The sequence below is a fragment of the Chionomys nivalis genome, chromosome 1 (assembly GCF_950005125.1).
Source record: "Chionomys nivalis chromosome 1, mChiNiv1.1, whole genome shotgun sequence".
In the NCBI taxonomy this organism is placed as follows: domain Eukaryota; kingdom Metazoa; phylum Chordata; class Mammalia; order Rodentia; family Cricetidae; genus Chionomys; species Chionomys nivalis.
In genome coordinates this window covers 20,036,793-20,056,046 of record NC_080086.1, presented here as the reverse complement: position 1 = coordinate 20,056,046, position 19,254 = coordinate 20,036,793, and the positions used below count along the sequence as shown (strand labels likewise).

General features: G+C 37.6%; 1 protein-coding gene across 3 annotated transcripts; it reads right to left on the bottom strand.

The window, feature by feature from the left end:
- Positions 1–545: 545 nt before the first annotated feature.
- Clec7a (C-type lectin domain containing 7A) lies at positions 546–11,711 on the bottom strand. Of its 3 annotated transcripts, XM_057777290.1 has the most exons (7): positions 11,503–11,711; positions 9,647–9,745; positions 8,543–8,677; positions 7,159–7,310; positions 4,518–4,636; positions 2,732–2,899; positions 546–603 (listed from the first exon to the last, which is right to left on the bottom strand). In XM_057777290.1, exons 1-6 carry the CDS (start codon positions 11,603–11,605, stop codon positions 2,773–2,775), a joined length of 735 nt encoding a protein of 244 aa, XP_057633273.1. In that variant the 5' UTR covers positions 11,606–11,711; the 3' UTR covers positions 546–603; positions 2,732–2,772. The 3 variants fall into 3 exon arrangements, with proteins under 3 accessions (XP_057633273.1, XP_057633266.1, XP_057633284.1); XM_057777283.1 differs by lacking the exon at positions 546–603 and having other exon boundaries at positions 2,693–2,899; XM_057777301.1 differs by lacking the exons at positions 546–603; positions 8,543–8,677 and having other exon boundaries at positions 2,693–2,899.
- Positions 11,712–19,254: the final 7,543 nt, after the last annotated feature.

Genomic DNA, 19,254 nt, shown 5'->3' with positions numbered 1-19,254 from the left:
TGAGATCCTTGTGACAAATGCCATCCTATAGCCATATAATGAATATCTTGCATATCACCATAGAACCTTCATCTGGCGACAGATGAAGCCAGAGACAGAGACTCACATTGGAGCACTGGACTGAGTTCCCAAGGTCCAATTGAGGAGCAGAAGGAGGGAAGACATGATCAAGGAAGTCAGGACCAAGAGGGGTGTGCCCACCCACTGAGACGGTGGGGCTGATCAAATGGGAGCTCACCAAAGCAAGCCGGACTGGGACTGATGGAGCACGTGATCAAACCAGACTCTCTGAACATGGCGGACAAGGAGGGTCAACTGAGAAGCCAAGGACAATGGCACTGGGTTTTGATCTTACTTCATATACTAGCTTTGTGGGAGCCTAGTCTGTTTGGATGCTCACCTTCCTAGACCTGCATGGAGCAATTTTCTTTCTACCATAGTTCTGGTTCTACTTGATCCTTTATCTACACACTAGGGGATTTCTCAGCTGCCTGTTCCTGGTAAGGAAATCTTGATTTCAGCATCCAGACTTAGGTGTTTTGTTTTGTTTTGTTTTGTTTTATTATGACAGTTTCTTGAACTTATCTGTCCAATTCCAGGAGCCTAGAAAAAAACAATATCAAATCAAAACTAAAATTAAAATATTTTCACTTTAGACTGGGAATGTGGCTCAGTAGATGTTGTGTAAGTATGAGAATTCACATAGAAACCATTTACAATGACCCACATCTGCAGTGCCAGAGCTGAGTGAGATGGAGAAACAGGTGAATCTGAGAACTGGTTAGCCAGCCAGCATGAGACAGTAAGACCATGTCTCAACAAAGAAGACGGTGGAGAGTGATGATGGGTGACAGTGATGATCTCTGGTCTCTAAGTGTGCACAGGTAAGTGAGTATCCACACATATACACATACACATGAGTTCATGTGCATATATACACAATGTTCAAGTCTTCTCTAAATCCCATCTTGTGTTCTAACTAACTACTTGAGGCAATTAATCACACTTCTCTCAGACTTACCTCTGTTCCTTCTCAGATATATCTCTGTCCTTTCTACAGTATTTTCAGACTTTGAGAATTCAAATTTGAATATTAAAAGATGAGTGCAAACTTCACAAAATGTGTTTTCCTCTGATTTTTCAAAATCTTCAAGAATCCAAATTTATGTTTTAATGTAGAAATATCTTGTATACATATTCCCTACCTAATATCAAACTAATTAACCCTTTTGGGGAGAAGGCAAATTACGCTAGTGATTGCTACAAGTAGGCAGGTTATTCAGAGGCCAGATATACTAGAATAAACAGTTTTGCAATCTAGGTGAAAGTTACATAAAATAAATCATTTTCAAGTGAACAATTCAGCGGACCTAGCACAATTTCTGCCCACATATGAATCAGCCTGAGGAAACTACAAATGGGTCCCTAGCACAAAAACTTGGAAATCCCCACTGGAAATCTGAGCAGTTTTAATGGAGATGCTTAGAAACTATCAAGACAGATCACACCAGGAAACACGCTCACATTCCAATCATCCTTTTGAAAGGAAATGACTAAAGAATCAGTTGTTAACTGCAAAATAGTATGTCATGAAAAAGACAAAACATGTTCTGTGCTTCAAGACACTAATCTTGATTGCATGCTTTTTAAATATCCACTATCAGATACAATTTATCTTTCAAAATATAGTATTTAAGGAGAATGCTTCCTGTAAGTGCAGCCCCTCTAATATCACGTTGCACCAGGTTCTGCTATCAGAGATACGGTGGGCAGTCTCTCTGGGGTTATCGAGTCAAGGGAGAAGTCAGATTCTCTGTTTTGGGGTGATGATCATTTTAATCATGATAAAGTGGATGAAAATAACAGCTCTGTTTATAGTGAAGATTTTCTTCCCTCATTTCTTTATCAATTTAGAATTTCATTTTACCTTCTACCCATGTCTGATGTACTGATAGACATGGTAAAATCACACAAACACAGTGTACACTCCAGTAACAATTTTGAGTAACATATGTGTGTGTGTATACATGTAGGTTCATGTATATAGACTACTAGTCCATTTAGTGTTACTGGTTTGTACATGTGTATAGTGTTGACTTCTTGGGGTTCAGTATCTCATCAGGAAGCTTGTTCCTCGAAAGAGTTCTTCCCCCCTTTTCTGCATCATTAATCACCTCTAGTTCTTTTATGTGGAAGATGGGACCTTGTAAAATTTCTAAATCAATGTTGGCATATCAACTAAAGTTATCATCACACAGGTCTTGTTTAACAGGTCATATTGTTGATATTTCATGACTATAACTTCCATGTCCTGTCTAGAAAACACTAGCAGTAGGCATCCTTGTCCTCTGGCTGTTACAGTCTTCAGCTCTCCCTCCACTGCAATCCTTGAGAGATATAGGGGCTTTGTTGTGATTGTTCCATTTGGGTCTAGGAACATCATGTTCACTGATTCTCTGTATTTCTTAGCTGCCTCACTCCACGTCTTGTGGCTTACTAACTAGAAGATAATACTATCCTCTTTATGCAGCTAGCAAGTACAGAAGCCTCAGCTTCTTCACCCAAGTTCTCAGCTGAAGGCAAAATTTACCAAGATCTCATAGTATTTCATTATTCACTCTGATTTTCAATATTTGTCTCTCTTGTTCTGTTGTGGTTGTTGGTGGTGGTGGTCGTGGTGGTCAAAGTGTGTGTGTGTGTGTGTGTGCATATGTGTCTGTGCCATCCTTACATTCTCATATTCTTATCTCTTCTTCATCTCCATTTTTACATTTACAGTTGCTTCTCACAGATACTGAATGTGGAAATATTACAGATTTGGTTGAAGACCTCTGACCCATGAATCCATACACAGTTGTGCAGTAAGCTTTCCTTGGAAGCTGTATCTCTGACTTGAAACCTGTTAAAAGAAAATATAATAATAAGAAAATATAATGAGGCAGTTAAAACAATCAGAGACCCAGAAAAACCTTTAATGGAGTCAGAAAGTTTAAGGACATTGCTAAAAACACTTCTGAGGCATCTAAATTCTTAGAAAGGGAATCTTTAATCTAGGTTGTATTTATATTCAAATGGCAATTGACTTGCCTCTATAATTAAGGTAAGAAAATGATTTTACCCTAAGGAATGCTACTCTTACTAGGTGCTTAAAATAAAGAGCCATGCCAATTAGTTACACTCAAGGAACATCATTGGGCCATAGTGCAAAAATCACCACCTGATGCCCTTTCCCTTTGCTGGCTGCTTCCTCTAGACCCTGGGGTTATTAGACTGAGAAATTCTGCTCTGCAAACGATGGAGGCTAAGATCCACCACCTTGACTTAGGTCTCGGGGAGAATTTTAATCAGGATTTTCTGAAAAATTCCCTGACATTCAGAGAGTTTTGGAGCACAGATTAAGTCACTGCCATGCTGGAATCTAAGAAGTAGTAACATTTTAAAATGGTAAGCCCATTTTGTGAATTTGCAGAGAATCATCTAATTCCATGCTTATAGTTGAACAACAAATCAAGATGAATAAAGACTGCAGACGAGGAAGAAGTACGTTCTGTGGATTGTTCATGAATCTCTTTGACTTGGATCAGTATAAGTGAGGTAGCTAAGCACTATTGATATGACACCGGGGGTGGGGAGTGGGCTTTATATTCTCACCATTACCTACAGGAAGCAAATTAAATGCAACTTTGTGAAATTCAGATTGATACAGAAAACCCTAAGGGATTCAACATGCAATGTTAACAAACACTTGTCAAACACAATTAGGTATTTAAGAAAAAAACCAACATGAATGAAGCACAGGAACAAAATAAAATGCACACAGAGTTAGCAGGTAAAGATCTTCAAATAACTGTGCTAAGTGGATTCTTGGAGGGAATAATTAGTACTGAGATAATTCTAAGCAAAATAAGAGTTGCTAATTAGTGGCAGAATTTGATTTGCAAAAGAACCAAGCAAAATTATAGACAACAAAATTTAAAATAAATCACATGTCAAATAGCAACAGTATGCTGGAAATAAACACAAAGGTCAAAACAAAATTCAATATCATAAGAAAAAGTGAAGAATGAGGGGGGAGAGAGGAAGGAAGGGAGGGAGGGAGGGAAGGAGGGAGGGAGGTCCTACCTAATAAGAAGATACAACAATTTTAAGTCTACATATGCCTATTAATATGGCTTCAAAATGTCAAGTGAAATTCTCAAAGAAATATAGGAGGACCCATGTGGGTGTTCCCAATACAAATCTCTGCATCGGAAGAGGGAATTGTCAACACATGAAGTATGCTATCTGATCACAGAGGAACTAAGTATGAAGTCTAAAGGACAAGTAAGAATGTTAGAAGCACAGGTATATTTGTAAATTGAGGAATTTATTTCTATGTAACTCATTGATCAAAGAACAATTTACAGCTCCCTTTCTCCTTCCCCCTCCACCATAACTTGTCCTTTTTCTCATGTATGACCAGAGGAGCAGGTTCTTAATCGCATGGCAGACTTCCATGTGCCTACACAAAAACTTACAAGTTGGGAATGAATGCCGAGCCATCCTCCCAGAGCCAAGGCCCTTCAGTCTGGTTACGGGAAAGGCCAATCCAAAATGAATTAATATGGTGAGAAGATGTTTGGCTTTCAATGAACTCCTGTAGTAAAACAAAAATACATACACACACATCAGAAGGAACCCAAGACAATGCTATAGGCATTTAGAAACAAATAAGTCCCTTTAAAAAGGGAAGTAATGTAAGATGACAATCGAGAGAGGACTGTCAATCTTTGTATATCGTTGAATGTCCGGAGAGATGTACTTCCTCATTTTAAAGCCGTTGTCAATCTTCCCATCAAGAATAAATTCATAATATTCATAAAGAATGTGGGCTAAGGAATTGTTCAGTGGGAGAGTGTTTGCTGAAAACACACAAGGACCTGGGTTTAAGTTCTCAATATTCATGTTAAAAACCAGACTATTCATGCACGCCTTAGCCCTTCTACTATTGGAGGTGAGGACAGGAGAATCCTGAGGCTAGCTGTTGAAGGAACAGCACCTGCCTTCCCGCCGCCTGGGTCCCGCAGGGCTAGCTTTACCCAAAATAATTACACGGAAACTGTATTCTTTTAAACACTGTTTGGCCCATTAGTTCCAGTCTCTTGTTGACTAATTCTCACATCTTGATTAACCCATTTCTAATAATCTGTGTAGTACCACGAAGTGGTGGATTACCAGGAAGATTCTAACGTGCATCCATCTCGGAGAGGAGTGCTATGGTGTTTGCCTCACTTCCCTTCTTCCCAGCATTCTGTTCTGTCTTCCCTGCCTACCTATGTTCTAACCTATCAGGCCAAGCAGTTTTGTTTATTAATTAAGCAATGAAAGTAACACATAGACAGAAGATCCACCTACATCAAGCTGGTTTTGAGCCTAGCTCTGTAGGTTCAGTACACATATATACATACAACACACATATGTGCACATACATACACATACATCACACACATTTGCACACACATGTGCACATACATATAAGTTCTTTTATAAACCAATGGGGAAAAACAGGCTTATTATATCAATATTCCACCCCATTCAACAAATCTCACAACATCGAATGAGGTCCAGCTCCCTGGAAGTTTCATGGGAAATAGGCCATTAGTTTTTGTGCAAGTTACAAATATAAATTCATACTAGCTTTGCCAAGAAACACGGTGCTGGCAGTAAGACCCACAGCCTGGAAATTGCCACGTAAGCACTCTACCACAGATCGCATCCCCAGCACTGCACTGCATGTTTTATAAATAAATAATTCAGGTTTCATTGAAGGCTTGAATTGGTCACAGAGATGAGATGATTCTTTGCCAATTACAGATTTGTATTAGAGGCCACATGGATTTCTACTATGATTCTCTTCCTTGGCTATATTCCTGCTTTTGTTAACTTTAGCAAGAACTGCAGCTATTAGGTATAGCACTATAGACTGATAAAAATGGAGTGATGAAGATAGAGTATACAGAGGGACTGTGTTGTGGGATGCTTTCCATTGTTCCCTTCTCACAGACCTTCTGAATCAATGTCTTCTGGATGGTAAATATGCTTCTGCAACATGCATGGTACATCCTCCTGTTTCTACAACACACATGTAAATCATCCCATTTCTATCTACAACATGCATTGTACATCCTCTTGATTTTATAACATGTATGGTATGTTTTCCTGTTTCTACAACATGTGTGGTTTGTCTCCTATTTCTATAACATGCATGATAAGTCCTCCTATTTCTACAACATGCATGGTAAGTCTTCCTGTTTCTACAACATGCATGATAAGTCCTTCTGTTTCTACACAATTTCTTGTTAACAGGACAACCTCTCAACTCTCAGGTTATTTGTTATTACTACATGATGTTTAACTATTAACAACTCTTGTTTCTCTTTTCAACTATATATAGGAGTGCTAGTTTTTAAACCTCTATATCACTTAGAAGGAATCTGAAGTCAGTATTGGCTACACAGTGAGTTCCAAGTCTGTCTGGGCTAAGATGGAAACATGTCTCAGAAAAAAAAAAAAGAAGAAGAAGAAAACCACTTCTTTGCCTTTCTTAGTATTTTGGAAAGAACAAACAATTCATAAAAGTATATAAATGTATATTATCATTGTTGATTTCTTTCTTGATAATTAAAATGACAAGTGGGCAATTTTTCACCTGTACTTCAACTTTGAAAATTGAAGTGTAATTATACAAAATTAAGAACTCATACTACTATATTCAAGCAATCGTAAAATTTATTATACATTATTTGTTTTAATATTTTTACATTTACTTGTTTAGTGCATTGTGTTGTGTGGCATGCCACAGTACTCATGTGGAGGTCAGAGGGCAATTTGTAGAAATCATTTCTTCCCTTCCATTATATGCATGCTGGGGATCAAAATCAAGTCCAGTTTGGTGGCAACTGCTACCTTGCAAGACCTGAAATTGTTTATTTTAAAGTAAAATTTGATCCTTTTTCAAATTAATTAATTAAAATTAAAATAATGTATTATGTACTTCCCATGCCTACTGCATAATTGTGTGATTACATAGAACAATGATATTAACACTGATCATCCAAGAATCTCTCTTGCTCTGCTGAACATAGACCACAGGTTGTTATAGTAGAAGTTTGTACTTACAAATTCTTTTGAGTTGTCTATCTTCAGTAGATGAGCACCTAACTGGGAGCAATGTCTCTTACTTCCAGCCCAGGAATTTTGTGACATCTTAAATAGATAACAGCTCTTCTCGTGTATGACCCAGTTAGGGGGGCAAGGCCCAGAAAAATGTCCTGGAAAGAAAAGATTATATCATGAAGTCCACTATGTACCAACTAATTCTTTTAGTGCATTTTCACCAATACCTAATGATGAGTTTTCATCAACATGTACGTAATTAACACATATCTATTTTTTTGACTCAAACTAGACAGTAGTTTTACAAAATTTATGAAAATCCCTTTGTTGATTAAAAAATTGAAATTAAGGACTGAAGAGTTGGTTCAGTGGTTAACAGTACTAACTGCTCTTCCAGACAACCTGAGTTTGATTCCTAGCACTCACATGACAGTTCACAACCATTTACAATTCCAATTCCAGGAGATCTGACACAGTCTTCTGGCCTCTGAGGGTACCAGGCATTCAAGAAGTACACAGACATACATGCAAGCAAAACACTCATACACATAACAAAATTTTAATCTAAAATCAATTGAGTAATTACTGTGCTTAAGTCGACAACTAAACTTATCTCTTCCATTACTTCAAATCTCATCCCAGACTCCTTTTCTCTACTGCTCCTCCCTAAAAGCAAATATATTCAAAATCAATTGCTGTACACAGCAGCTCCAGTTCACCCAATTCATGTTATGGAGAGGCATAAATGTAATTATTTATATTTCAAAGACTCTTTTATATTTCATTAGCTAAAAATGATGGGTAGGTAACTCCAGAGATGGAATACTCAAGGGAAAATATTGTCGATCAATTATGATCCAATCAGAAACACAGGCAGAGTACAGAAAAATTGCTATAAAAATCAATTCAAAGATATGATTGAATGCATTTAACCAGAGTTTTCAGTGATGTATGCATCAGGTCCATTTCTTCTGCATATTCTTATTCGTGTTCACCCTCTTGTCTTCAGTCTCCCTTCCTCACTATTCCCCTGACGTTCTTTTTCCCTTATGTCTATCTTATTATAATAATATCACTGTAAAAATATCAGTTCCCTACAGGCACTGAACACTGCCTCTTCCTTTGCATAAAATTATATTATATCCAGTAGGTTTCAACACACAGCCAGAGACAAAAACAGTTACTAATCCTTTTGGCAAGAGCTGTGGACTTGTGATATCAGGCATCTGACAGGATATGTGTTATGCTAAGGAACAGTATTTGTTCAGCATGTTTGCTTTGAATAAACTGTTATTGGGTGTAAACATCTTCCCCACCCCCATGCCTCAGCACCAGGAAATGACCTCTGGAATCCAGGATTCCATTGCTCCATTAGTTCAGGCCTTGCCTGTAGTCTGGGATGCCTTGGAGGGAGCCACCTTCTCATCTAAAGATGATTTTGTGGGTTTGTGGTTCTCCTTATTTCTTGATGGGAAGTTTTCTTTTTCCTCTGGATTTCTCCCTGAATTGAATCTCCAAAATGCTTCATATTTCACGAACAACAATAGTAACAGAAAAAAGAAAGTCATTCTGTGGTGTTTGAAAACTGAAATTCCACCAGTCAAATTTTATGAAAGTTCATAGGGGATATCTATGATTAAGGATAAATCAATGTTACTGATATGTTTCTGATGAAAGATGAGTCTGATGGTTGATTCATGGATGATTGATCAAATATATAGAAAGAAATTAATAACTTCTATGCAGAAGGTAGCAAGAAGGAAATGACATAGATCTAACTGGAATTATAAAAAATTTGAAATAATAATAATTCAATGACAATAATACTCCTTTTTATTTCTACTAATATTTAAAAAGGGAAGCTCTTTGAGAATTACCCAGCATGTAATACATAGATTTTTTTGTACTTAATAATCATTTGACTAATTATGAGTAATGAAAACTCCTGGAAGGTATTGTACAACTGTATTGACACAGGATTCATGAGATATAGAAACCTAAAGAGATCTACTCATCCTTCACAAAATAACTGCTTAGTTCTTTCTTAAGTGCCTCAGGCAATACTTGGTAGAGTCAAGAATTTTTTAGTAAAGATCATTTGTAAGATAATCTCCATATATCACAAGGCTCACAACATTATACACAACCCTTTTAATACAACTATGTCCTAGGGAAGATAACAGCATATTGTGTTTCTTTCTCCAGCTCTGCAAGTTCCCCTCCATTAATTTATTATTTAAATTTCTCTTTAAAAAATTAAGCTATTCATGTGGAATAGTAGAGCAATATAGCTAAGAACATATGTTTTATTAAGCAGATTGTCTACATTTCTGCTCATGTTACCACCACTAATTCATAACAATGGAATAGTCAGTCTTCCAGTCTCTCCAGTCCTCTATATGTGAAATGGAAATAATAGCAGGAACTCAATGTGAATAATATACAGATTAATTGTCTGTGACTGTCATTAATCTCCCTCATCCATACTCACCTAGGACACCCAGGACTGAAGCAACCACGAGGGCAACCAAGCACAGGATTCCCAAAGCCACCACAATAGGCCGCCAAGGAAGAGATGAAGCCTGGCTTCCTAAAAGGCAGAGAGAGAGAAAGAAAATAAGGAAAGTCCATGGAGCCCTTCAATTGCTCAACACACAGAAATGGGGACAGTGCTAAAGGAATCATCAACCAGTATAGTCTAGTCTCTTGAGAGTCATATGAGTCTCCATTGTCCCCCAGCTTCAGGATATCTCTTTCTTCAATTGCTTCAGCTGTGTTATCATCCTTTAGCATCCTGTATATTTTATACTGTTTTCATTTTTAAGATCTATCTCCTGCTAATGGGACATTTTCATCCAGCATATGTTTTCCTTCACTGATATATCAGCACCTTGTTTTTAAAAATTCAAATTAATCTCTTCCCATAAAAGTGTATCAGTTGTGGGATTTAAAACTCCGTAATTATGTCTTGCCATCTGTATAGTCCTCAATCGCAGGTTCACAAGCTGCTCTGTAGATCTGGACATTATTCATTCCCTGAAATTCTACTTGTTCATTGAGTGAACAGCTTTCTATAAGAGAAACAGAACCAATTATTAAGGGTAGCTTTCCTTTTTCATTTATTTGGTGCACCATTTGGACAAATTATTTTCTCCATCCCCTTCTTTTTATTTTTTAAATTTCCATTTGTGAAATGGGATCAATAACAAATTACTATTGTTGGGAGTAAGTTATGTAAAAATGCACAAAATACCCTTTTCAGCACGCATAGAAACAGCCTTTTCAGCAATTGCGAGCACTTCATAGTTTGCACAGCTCAAGCACATAGGCCTTGCATCTTTCGTTACCCATTTTTTCTACCATCTTCTAAGCAAATTGCACAAGAAAGGAATTGTGTAAGTGGTTATAAGAGGAAAATAATTGCATAATGTGAGCACCCAAAAGCAGAAGAAAGCAAATTGTGATGTCAGAATCTGTGAATCATTTCTTCCTTAATGATAACAGTGAACTGATTTTGTATTACACTTACCACACCAACAGCAGTAGCTAAAGTCACAGAGATGCCCAATAGGAGACCCAGAAAGAGAGTAAAGCACCCACCCTGTGAGGAGATAGATCCTTTAGCATCCTTATATCTTGTACTGTTCCCATTTTAAGATCTGTCTTCCTGCTAATGGAACATTTTTATCTAGCATAAGATTTTCATCACTGATATACCAACAACTAGTTTTTTAAAAATTCAAATTAGTTTCTTCCCATAAAAGTATATCAGATTTGTGATTTAAAACTCTGTGACTCCTGGCTACTCCTTGGATTTAACCAAAGATGTATTCATTAATTATTGCCATGCAATCCCCTATGATTTCATCCCCCACCCCTTTGGCACTATATATTGTAAAACTGTACAGGTTCATTTACAATATTTTGAGTTTCTTGGTCCCCTTACAGTTTACTATGAGACAAGCAACAAGCAGCTCGCTAAAATTCCTTTGTCTTTGTTTATCACTCATGTTACCAGCCCCACTTCCCATTGATGGAGCCTCTGTGACTGAAGAATAAAATAGTCCTTTTACCTGTCACAAATCAAAAGCAATCTGTGGGCATTGTTGAGTAATTTCTAGAAAAAGCAGTTTGATGATCATGCAAAGGATCTTCTGATGACTTCCATCAGTCTTAAAAATTACATATCAGTGTGTGTGTGTGTGTTCACACGTGCACGTGCATGTGCGTGTGTGTATCTGTGTCTGTGTGTGCATCAGTAGGAAGACCTTCAGATCCAGAGTCTCTCCACATCTCCACTTCTGCTGATAAGAATGAAAGTTCTATGGGCAGAAAGAAAATAAATACCTTTCTCTGATCCCTCGGGTCTTTTGTGGATGCCTCGAGTCCTGAAATCTAATTGAGTATATCCATCTTCATCTAGATTCTCTGGATGAGAGTGATATTTCATTGCTTCGTAGGGATTCAGTAGGCAGAGCACTTGAATGTTCTTTCCAATTTAATAACTTCCAGAATGAGAATCTCTTAACCAAACCCCGAAACAGCTTTTTGCTGAGGTTTATAGAGTTCAGCATAAGTAGTCTAGCCAGTGCCCAAAGCAGGAAATGAAAACCACGTTGGAGTAATTTCCCATTTTTCACCTCTAGATCCTGTTTTTGAGGCTGTAAATTCTAAAGAAAGCTGATACATACTATGACTGATACATAGATTGGTATCTTAAAGTGTTTAACTACACTCCCCATCGAGTTGACATGATTAATTGGTATGGCCTATGTAAACTGTTAAGAAATTTGGTTCCTTGAGCTCATCATTGGTTTGTTAGAATTCTGCTTACATGCACACATCTATGGATGTGTGCAAACACCTTTGGATGTGTGCATTCCTTAAATATATATATATAAATATATACTATATTTAATATATATATTAAATACTTAATAACTGGAGGAACCAGCAATGCTTGCAGAAGGGTTATCCACAAAAACTCATTGCCTAATGGAGGAAACCATAGGCAAGTATCAACAAACGATTCTCTCTGAGGCTTGTCATGGACTAAAAATATATAGAAGAAAATATTTATTCATTATTTATTGATAATTACTCTGTCTTTGGTACTATTCAGCACACGTGCTTTCTCATTTCATCTCAGACCTCTAAGAATTCTATGGAAGCATGTGTGTTAGTTCTACTATTCTCAGATGAGAAGAAAAAGACATGGAATACTCAGACAATGGGAATTTTATAACTAGAACAAGGAACTGGAACAAAGTTTCCTCTGTCTTTTAGGTTTGCCATTGCTTTCTGTGGCACTGCCCTTGCTCTTCTGGATTCTTATAATGCAAGACATAGTTTATGATAGTTTCAGACAATCTAAGTAAGACTACATGTCTGGAATTTTTTCTCTTTCTCTCTTTCAATTCAAAGGTTAATGCAAAGTGATCAAATTAGTTCAATTTAGAAAAGTTTTATTTCCATCATTTGATTAATGCCATAGGTAAACAAAGAGGACATCAAAGTAATGAGAATAGATTAATTGAAGAATTACTATTTGCAATGGAGAAGAAGGTCTAATATGAGCTGAAGTCAGAGTTCACAAAACAAAATCTGAAGCCATTTCAAGGCTAATGAGAAGTTGTGGGGTGAAGGCCAAAGTGAGTCTTCACCAGGGCTTGTCCATGTCACTTGTTAAACTCAGGAATTTCTCATCTTTATGACATGAGGCAGTGGCACACCTTGAAACAATGCATGCACCTCCAACTCCCAGAGACTAGGTGGGAGAGCAATTCATTCAATTCATACTGCATTCTTTGTGAAGCAGTGTGATGAGATGTAGAACATTGTATCCCAAGATAAGGCATGTTGACATCTGAGAAACAGTACAAAGAGGAAGATCACCCCTGACACAGGCCATAAGATCTTCATGTGAGAGAGAGGGAGGAGGAGATCCTCTTTCAGTGTCTAGATGGAAGGAACATCCTCATTTTCCAAGAAAACACAGAAAAGAGAATGTAAGCCACTAGCCCCTGCCAAGTTCCCTTCAGTTGTCACTAATTAATTAAACTCAGAGGGTGCTGTGGAGCATTAATTTAATATGTGTTATTGCTGCACAAGTTCTAATTGATCTTAATAGTAAAAAGATCAGAGAGACAGAGGGACAAATCACAGTCAATCTCTTACCTTTGCTAACTCCTCAGCTAAAAAGAGGCAGACATCCTGTCTCCTATCTCCTTATGTTCATCTCTCTGCCCATCCATATCACTTCCTATCTGGCTGTACAGACCTCCAAACCTCCATGGTTAACTACTGGATAGCTCTGCCCTCTAATCTTCAGGCAAGCTTTATTTGTTAGAGTACAAACAAGACCACAACAGTATTACATTTGTTTATGCTGTGGAATTTTTCTTTGAAGAGGCAAAGGTATGCTGCATTCTTTTATGTTGCATTTGTTTAACTCTGTAAAGCTGTTTTTTTTTTTCCCCTGCTTAAAACACCTAATTGGTCTAATAAAGAGCTGAATGGTCAATAGATACGCAGAAGAAAGGATAGGCAGGGCTTCCACTCAGAGAATAAACGGGGGGGGGGGGGGAGGGAGACAGGCTTGAGAGAAGAAGGAGAGTAATGAGGAGTGGTTGAAAAGGAGAAGAGGAGGATGCCAGGGGCCAAACACACAACTAGACATGAATTAAGAAAAAAAAAAAAGATATATAGAATTTAAAAAAAAAAAAAGGTTAAGAAGTCCAGAGGCAAAACATAGTTAAAGAAAAATGGGATAATTTAAGTTAGAAAGGCTGGCTAGAAAAAAGCGAAGCTAAGACCAGATATTCATAAGTAAAAATAAGTCTGCATGTATTTATTTTGGAGCTGAGTGGCAGGAAAAAAAAAAAAAAAACCTACAAGTGGATGTAAATGGAGACTGCTCGTTCATTTCCCGATTGCCTAAACCTGAATAATCACACAGAAAGGATATTAATTACAATACTGTTTGCTGATAGCTTAGGCATATTCCTAGCTAGCTCTTACATCTTAAATTAACCCATTTCTATTAATCTATGTATTACCACGAGGCTATGGCCTACCAATCAGTTTCCAGAATCTCTCTCATTTGGCAGCTACATAGCATCTCCTTGAATCTACCTACCCTCTCTCTGTCTCTATCTCTGTTCTGATTTCCTGCCTGGCTTTAATCTGCTAAGTCATTGTCTTAAACAGCTTTATTCATCAATCAATAAAAGCAACACATATGCAATAAGACAGACATCCCACATCAGGTGGGTCATACATGAGAAAAAGGCATGATAATAAGAGAGGGTTGTTGAGAAAATGGGCTCCTGTGGGGGATAGTGGGGTAAGATAGGCTTATGAGGCATGAAATTAACTACATTTTATCATACAAATACATGAAAGTGTCAAACAACAAAAAAATTAAAAACTGCCTCTAAGAATTAAGAATCTTACTCATGTTAGTCACTAATATTTTCTAAGAAATTAAGAATTTTTTATTCATCATAGGTTTTCAATGAATACATATTTATACATTTATATGTCTATAAATATCAAAGAAAAGATACTTTAAAATACCAGTAATAGTTACTATTCTTCATTGATAATTCTCTTTTTCCTCATTTTTAGGTTGGCATACAAAACAGTGAACTTCATGAAGTCTCCATACATAGGTGTCTGTTGTCGGGATTTCTGTCCTGCCCAGTTCCTGCAATTGTTAAGTCCCAAAGAAATCACACAGAGGTCTACATTAACTATAAACTGATTGGCCCATTAGCTCAGGCTTCTTATTAACTCTTACAACTTATATTAGCCCATTATTCTTATCTATGTTAGTCATGTGGCTCAGTACCTTATTCAGTGGGGTAGTCACATCTTGCTTCTTTTGTGGTTGGGTCCGAACTCCAGAGCAATGGGTTTCCTTCTTCCCAGAATTCTCTTGTTCTCACTGACCCACCTCTACTTCCTGTCTGGTTGTCCCACCTATACTTCTTGCCTGGCTAATGGTGAATCAGCATTTATTTAAAATATAATTGATAGAAGACAGACCATGGTCCTACACCAGGTATCATTATACTGTAGTCTCCCTTATTACTTTTCCTACTTCACTCTGTAGAATCTGCCACTAACTTGGGCTTGGCATCACATGCTTGTAACCTAAGCTTCTGAGAGACTGAGGTGAGAGGATTGTGATTTCAAGGCCAGCCTGGGCTATACATTGAGAGACACTCCTAAAAAAAAAAAATCATCTATCAATACCAGATATAAAAATAAATGATAATGCTTCAAAAGCAATAACATATAATCTCTGTTGTCACTTAAACTCCATAGTCTGGTCCAGTTGATGGCATTGTATGCTTCAGTCTCTAACCCTGAAATGGAAGGGCATCCTGTCTTTCCATGTATTCTGAGTTCAATGTTCAGCACAGTGTCTGGAGCCAGACAGGAAAACAATCACCCTGCTCATAGAAGTCATCATGCTGAACTCTCAACAATTCCAGCTTCTGTCCCATTTTACAGCTGGGTGTTTCTAAACTGCCTGGGGAAGGTAGGTGGGATTGAAGAAAGAATAGCAAACGCTAGAAACCATTTTATTTATATAATTTTTGTTTTACTTTTATATTCTTAGTGATAATATGTATGTAATTCATTTAGTTTTAACTTTTGTCTTACATTTAATTGAAAGTCATAACTGTGTCATGGTTTTCGAATTTGGTGTGATGTTTGGGTATCCATGGACAATGTGGAGAGGGTTTTTCCTGCATATTTATTTTTGGGATTTGGCTAACCTGTACTTTGTCCTTCATCCTTCTGCTCACGGGGCAACCCCCCAACCCACTGCAATCACTTTTAATATATCATTACCAGTCCATTGATCATGCAGATGCTTGGTTTTCAATTCCTGTGCTCTTAATTTCATAGTTAAGCCGGATGTAGTAGTACCAGATAGCCCCCAGGAAAATCTCTAGACTGTCCTAGTTGAGTCAACAGCAGCACCCCGGGCGCCTTTTGTCCTTTATGTGGGGATTTCAAATACATAGTTTTATTTTTAAAAAAGTAACTGAGCTTAAAATATTGGCAGAGATTCACTTGATGCTCTTAGTGACAGGAGCGGGCATCGAATCACAGTGTAAATAAATCCTTGGTGCAGCTTCTAAATTCAGGATCCAGAGACACAGCGGGTGGCGGTATCCCTTCTCCTTCACCTGCTGTGGAGCGACTGACTTTCAAGTGTTTCAGTTTCTGTGCTGGATTTCTCCTGCGAAAATGTCTATCAAGATCCTTATACGCTGAAAAGAGAAAAAAAAACTGATGAACGAGAGTAGACTGCCTATAAAGTGTGGTCTAAGCCAGGCTGGAAGGAATAAACCAAAATGTTTAGCAAAATCTCACAGCAACAGTTAAAGTGATGGCGCCATCTACAGCCTTGTTTTAGGAATTTCAAGCCAAAATAGAAACTAAACCTGATCAGCTGGGGGTGGGGGGTGGGTGTGGGGAGTTGGAAGTGGGCGGGGAGAGTAAAGTTGCAGAATTTAAGCACGTAGAACCGGAATTGGGGTGAACGGCTGCTGTTTCCTCTTCACATTCATGGGTTTTAGAAGTTTTTATTTGTTTTAGACGTATGTGGCTTTCTTTGCCATAGCTGTGTATGTCTTTTATTTCTAATTTTTAATCTCTGCTATCAATTTACAAGTTTTGATGCTGAAAAATATTTGTCTATACTTGTCTTATTTATTATCAGTTCCAAAGATCTAAGTTGTTTCCCTGTGTTAATTGAATACAATTATATAATGTAGTTATTTCAAATTATTTCTCTTCCTCTGGAAAACATGGGAACAGTCTCTGTGTATCTTTATTGCTGTCTACACTGTTCATGTTATAGAAATGTTCTCTTTAGAATTAATTCTCACTAAGCAATCATTTGGTGAGTGAGTGAATGAATAAATTAACTACGAATGAAAGAATTCTAATCCATATTTTTTCTCAAGGCTGATTTGATTAAAAGAAAAACAAAATATTTGATGCAATTACTTTGTTATCTAAGTTACTGAATATAGAGTCAGATTTTGTTCGTTTTGCTTTTCAGGCAGGGTCTTACTATATAGTCTTGGCTGTCCTGGAACTCACTATATAGAGCATGATGGATTCAAGCTCACAGTTTTCCAGCCTCTCCATCCCAAATGCTATTTCTGTTGTTGTTGAGACAGGGTCTTACACTGTAGCCCAGCATTCAAGTTTTCTTTCTGTTGCTGTTAGGGTGACTTGAGGGAGGAAAGGGTTTATTTGGTTTAGAGTTTCAGGTTACTATCCATCACTGATTTGGAGTTAAGGCAGAAAATTAGTCAGCTAGTCATATCACAGCTACAGATGGGCAGAGAGAAACAAATGCATCTTGCTGCCTGTTTGCTTACTAGCTTTCTTATGCAGTTCAGGGGCCCATGCCTAGGGAAGAAGACGCCCACTGTGGGCTGAGCCCTCCTACAAGCTGCCTTGCTAGGCCAATCTGATCTAGCAATTTCTCAGCAAAATTTTTCTTCCCAAATAACTTTTGAATCTGTCAAATTGACAGTTCAAACTAGCCAGGACACACAGACACATAGCCCAAGTTAGCCTTGAACTCAGAACTCTCATGCTGCTTCTTCCTCCAGAATTTAAACACTGGAGGTATGTGTTCCCATATCTTGCTCCAGGTAGGTTTTTAAAATCACATATTAAGCATTCTGTATATTTTATAAAACATTATAATGATTGGTATTTTTTAAAAATAAAACCACTTAACTTTGAAATTGAAGCCAAGAGAGATAGTGCTTTATGCACAGTCTTAACAAACAGCTTAGCAAACACAGGTGATTTGACACATATGACTATATTGAGATAGATTCCTATTGCCAGTGTTATGGGATGTTTTATTGGACTTAAATTATTCATAGTGCTATTGATTTGCTTATTCTGTAAATGTTAAATTATAAATGAACTGCAGGGAATGCTCATAATGAGGTTAGACAACTTAGGCAGTGCTGAGGCATGCGGCTGTTGGCTGAACCTTAACACAGACCATTAAGTTTCAATATGTTATAACCAAAGGCAGCTTAATAACTGTAGAAGCCCAGATGACTCCAAGCCCACACACAAGTCAATGGATAACAAAACTGCATCATTCCTTACAATCCAAACCCTCACTGCACTCTCATTTCTTTTCCTACTTGTTCCAAGAAAACCGGAACGCTGTCAGCTTTGTGGTTGACGATCCATCCACTGCTTAATGCTTTGCCCCTCGTGGGGTGAAGCTGACACGGAGGGGACAGTTCGAGAGGATTTACAAAGTAGGTTCAGATACAAAGATAGTGCCTTTGAGAAGTGGTGAGATGACTCGGCTGCCAAGTCTGATGACCTGAATTTGATTCTAGAGAGGAAGAAGAGGATGGACTCCCACAGGTTGTCTTCAGACCTCCATGTGTGCCACCGCACGTGACCACACAGAACCAAAAAATGCAGAGAAAATAAATAAATGTAAATTTTTTAAAAAATTAAGTAGCCTTATATTAAAATATAAACATTAGATATACTTTATTTTTATTTATTATAGTTTGTTGAGACAGAGCCTGACTCTATAGCCCAGGCTGGCCTATAATTCATTAGGTACCCCAAGCTGTCTGTAAACTCACAGCAATCATTCTCCCTCAGCCTCCCAAGAATAGCTTCAAGATTAAAATGTTCAATGTATTCAACTAACTTGATAAGTTATAAAAATAAACTAGTGGTAGATCCAGGAAAGCACATCTGTTCTGCTCATGTTACTAGCCAGAGCAATTCAGCTTTGCTGGGTAAAATCCTCTGAGGCAATTCAGTCTTTGAAGATGTGAGTGCTTGTATACCATCTGTTCCTCTATTGAGCCAAATGTCTGGTAAAGTCTAAGAAATCCCAGCATAAGCTACAATAAAAAATAAAAGAGATGTTTCCCTTTGTTTTTGTGTGTGTCCACTGTGTAATACAGTATCTTCCAGGACACAATGCTGCAATACAAAGCTCCCAAATAACATTTATACATAGTGCTAAGCCCACTAAGGTTATTTGCTCACTGTGCATAAAAGTTTCAG

Bases quoted from the DNA above. Each gene is read 5' to 3' on its own strand.
- Clec7a (XM_057777290.1), bottom strand. From the start codon at position 11,605: ATGAAATATCACTCTCATCCAGAGAATCTAGATGAAGATGGATATACT. The intron at 8,678-9,646 runs GTGAGTATGGAT...TGAAATATGAAG, and splicing joins TTCAGTCCTGGGTGTCCTAG to CATTTTGGAGATTCAATTCA. The intron at 7,311-8,542 runs GCAAGGCCTGAA...TTTTCTTTCCAG, and splicing joins CAAGGCATCCCAGACTACAG to GACATTTTTCTGGGCCTTGC.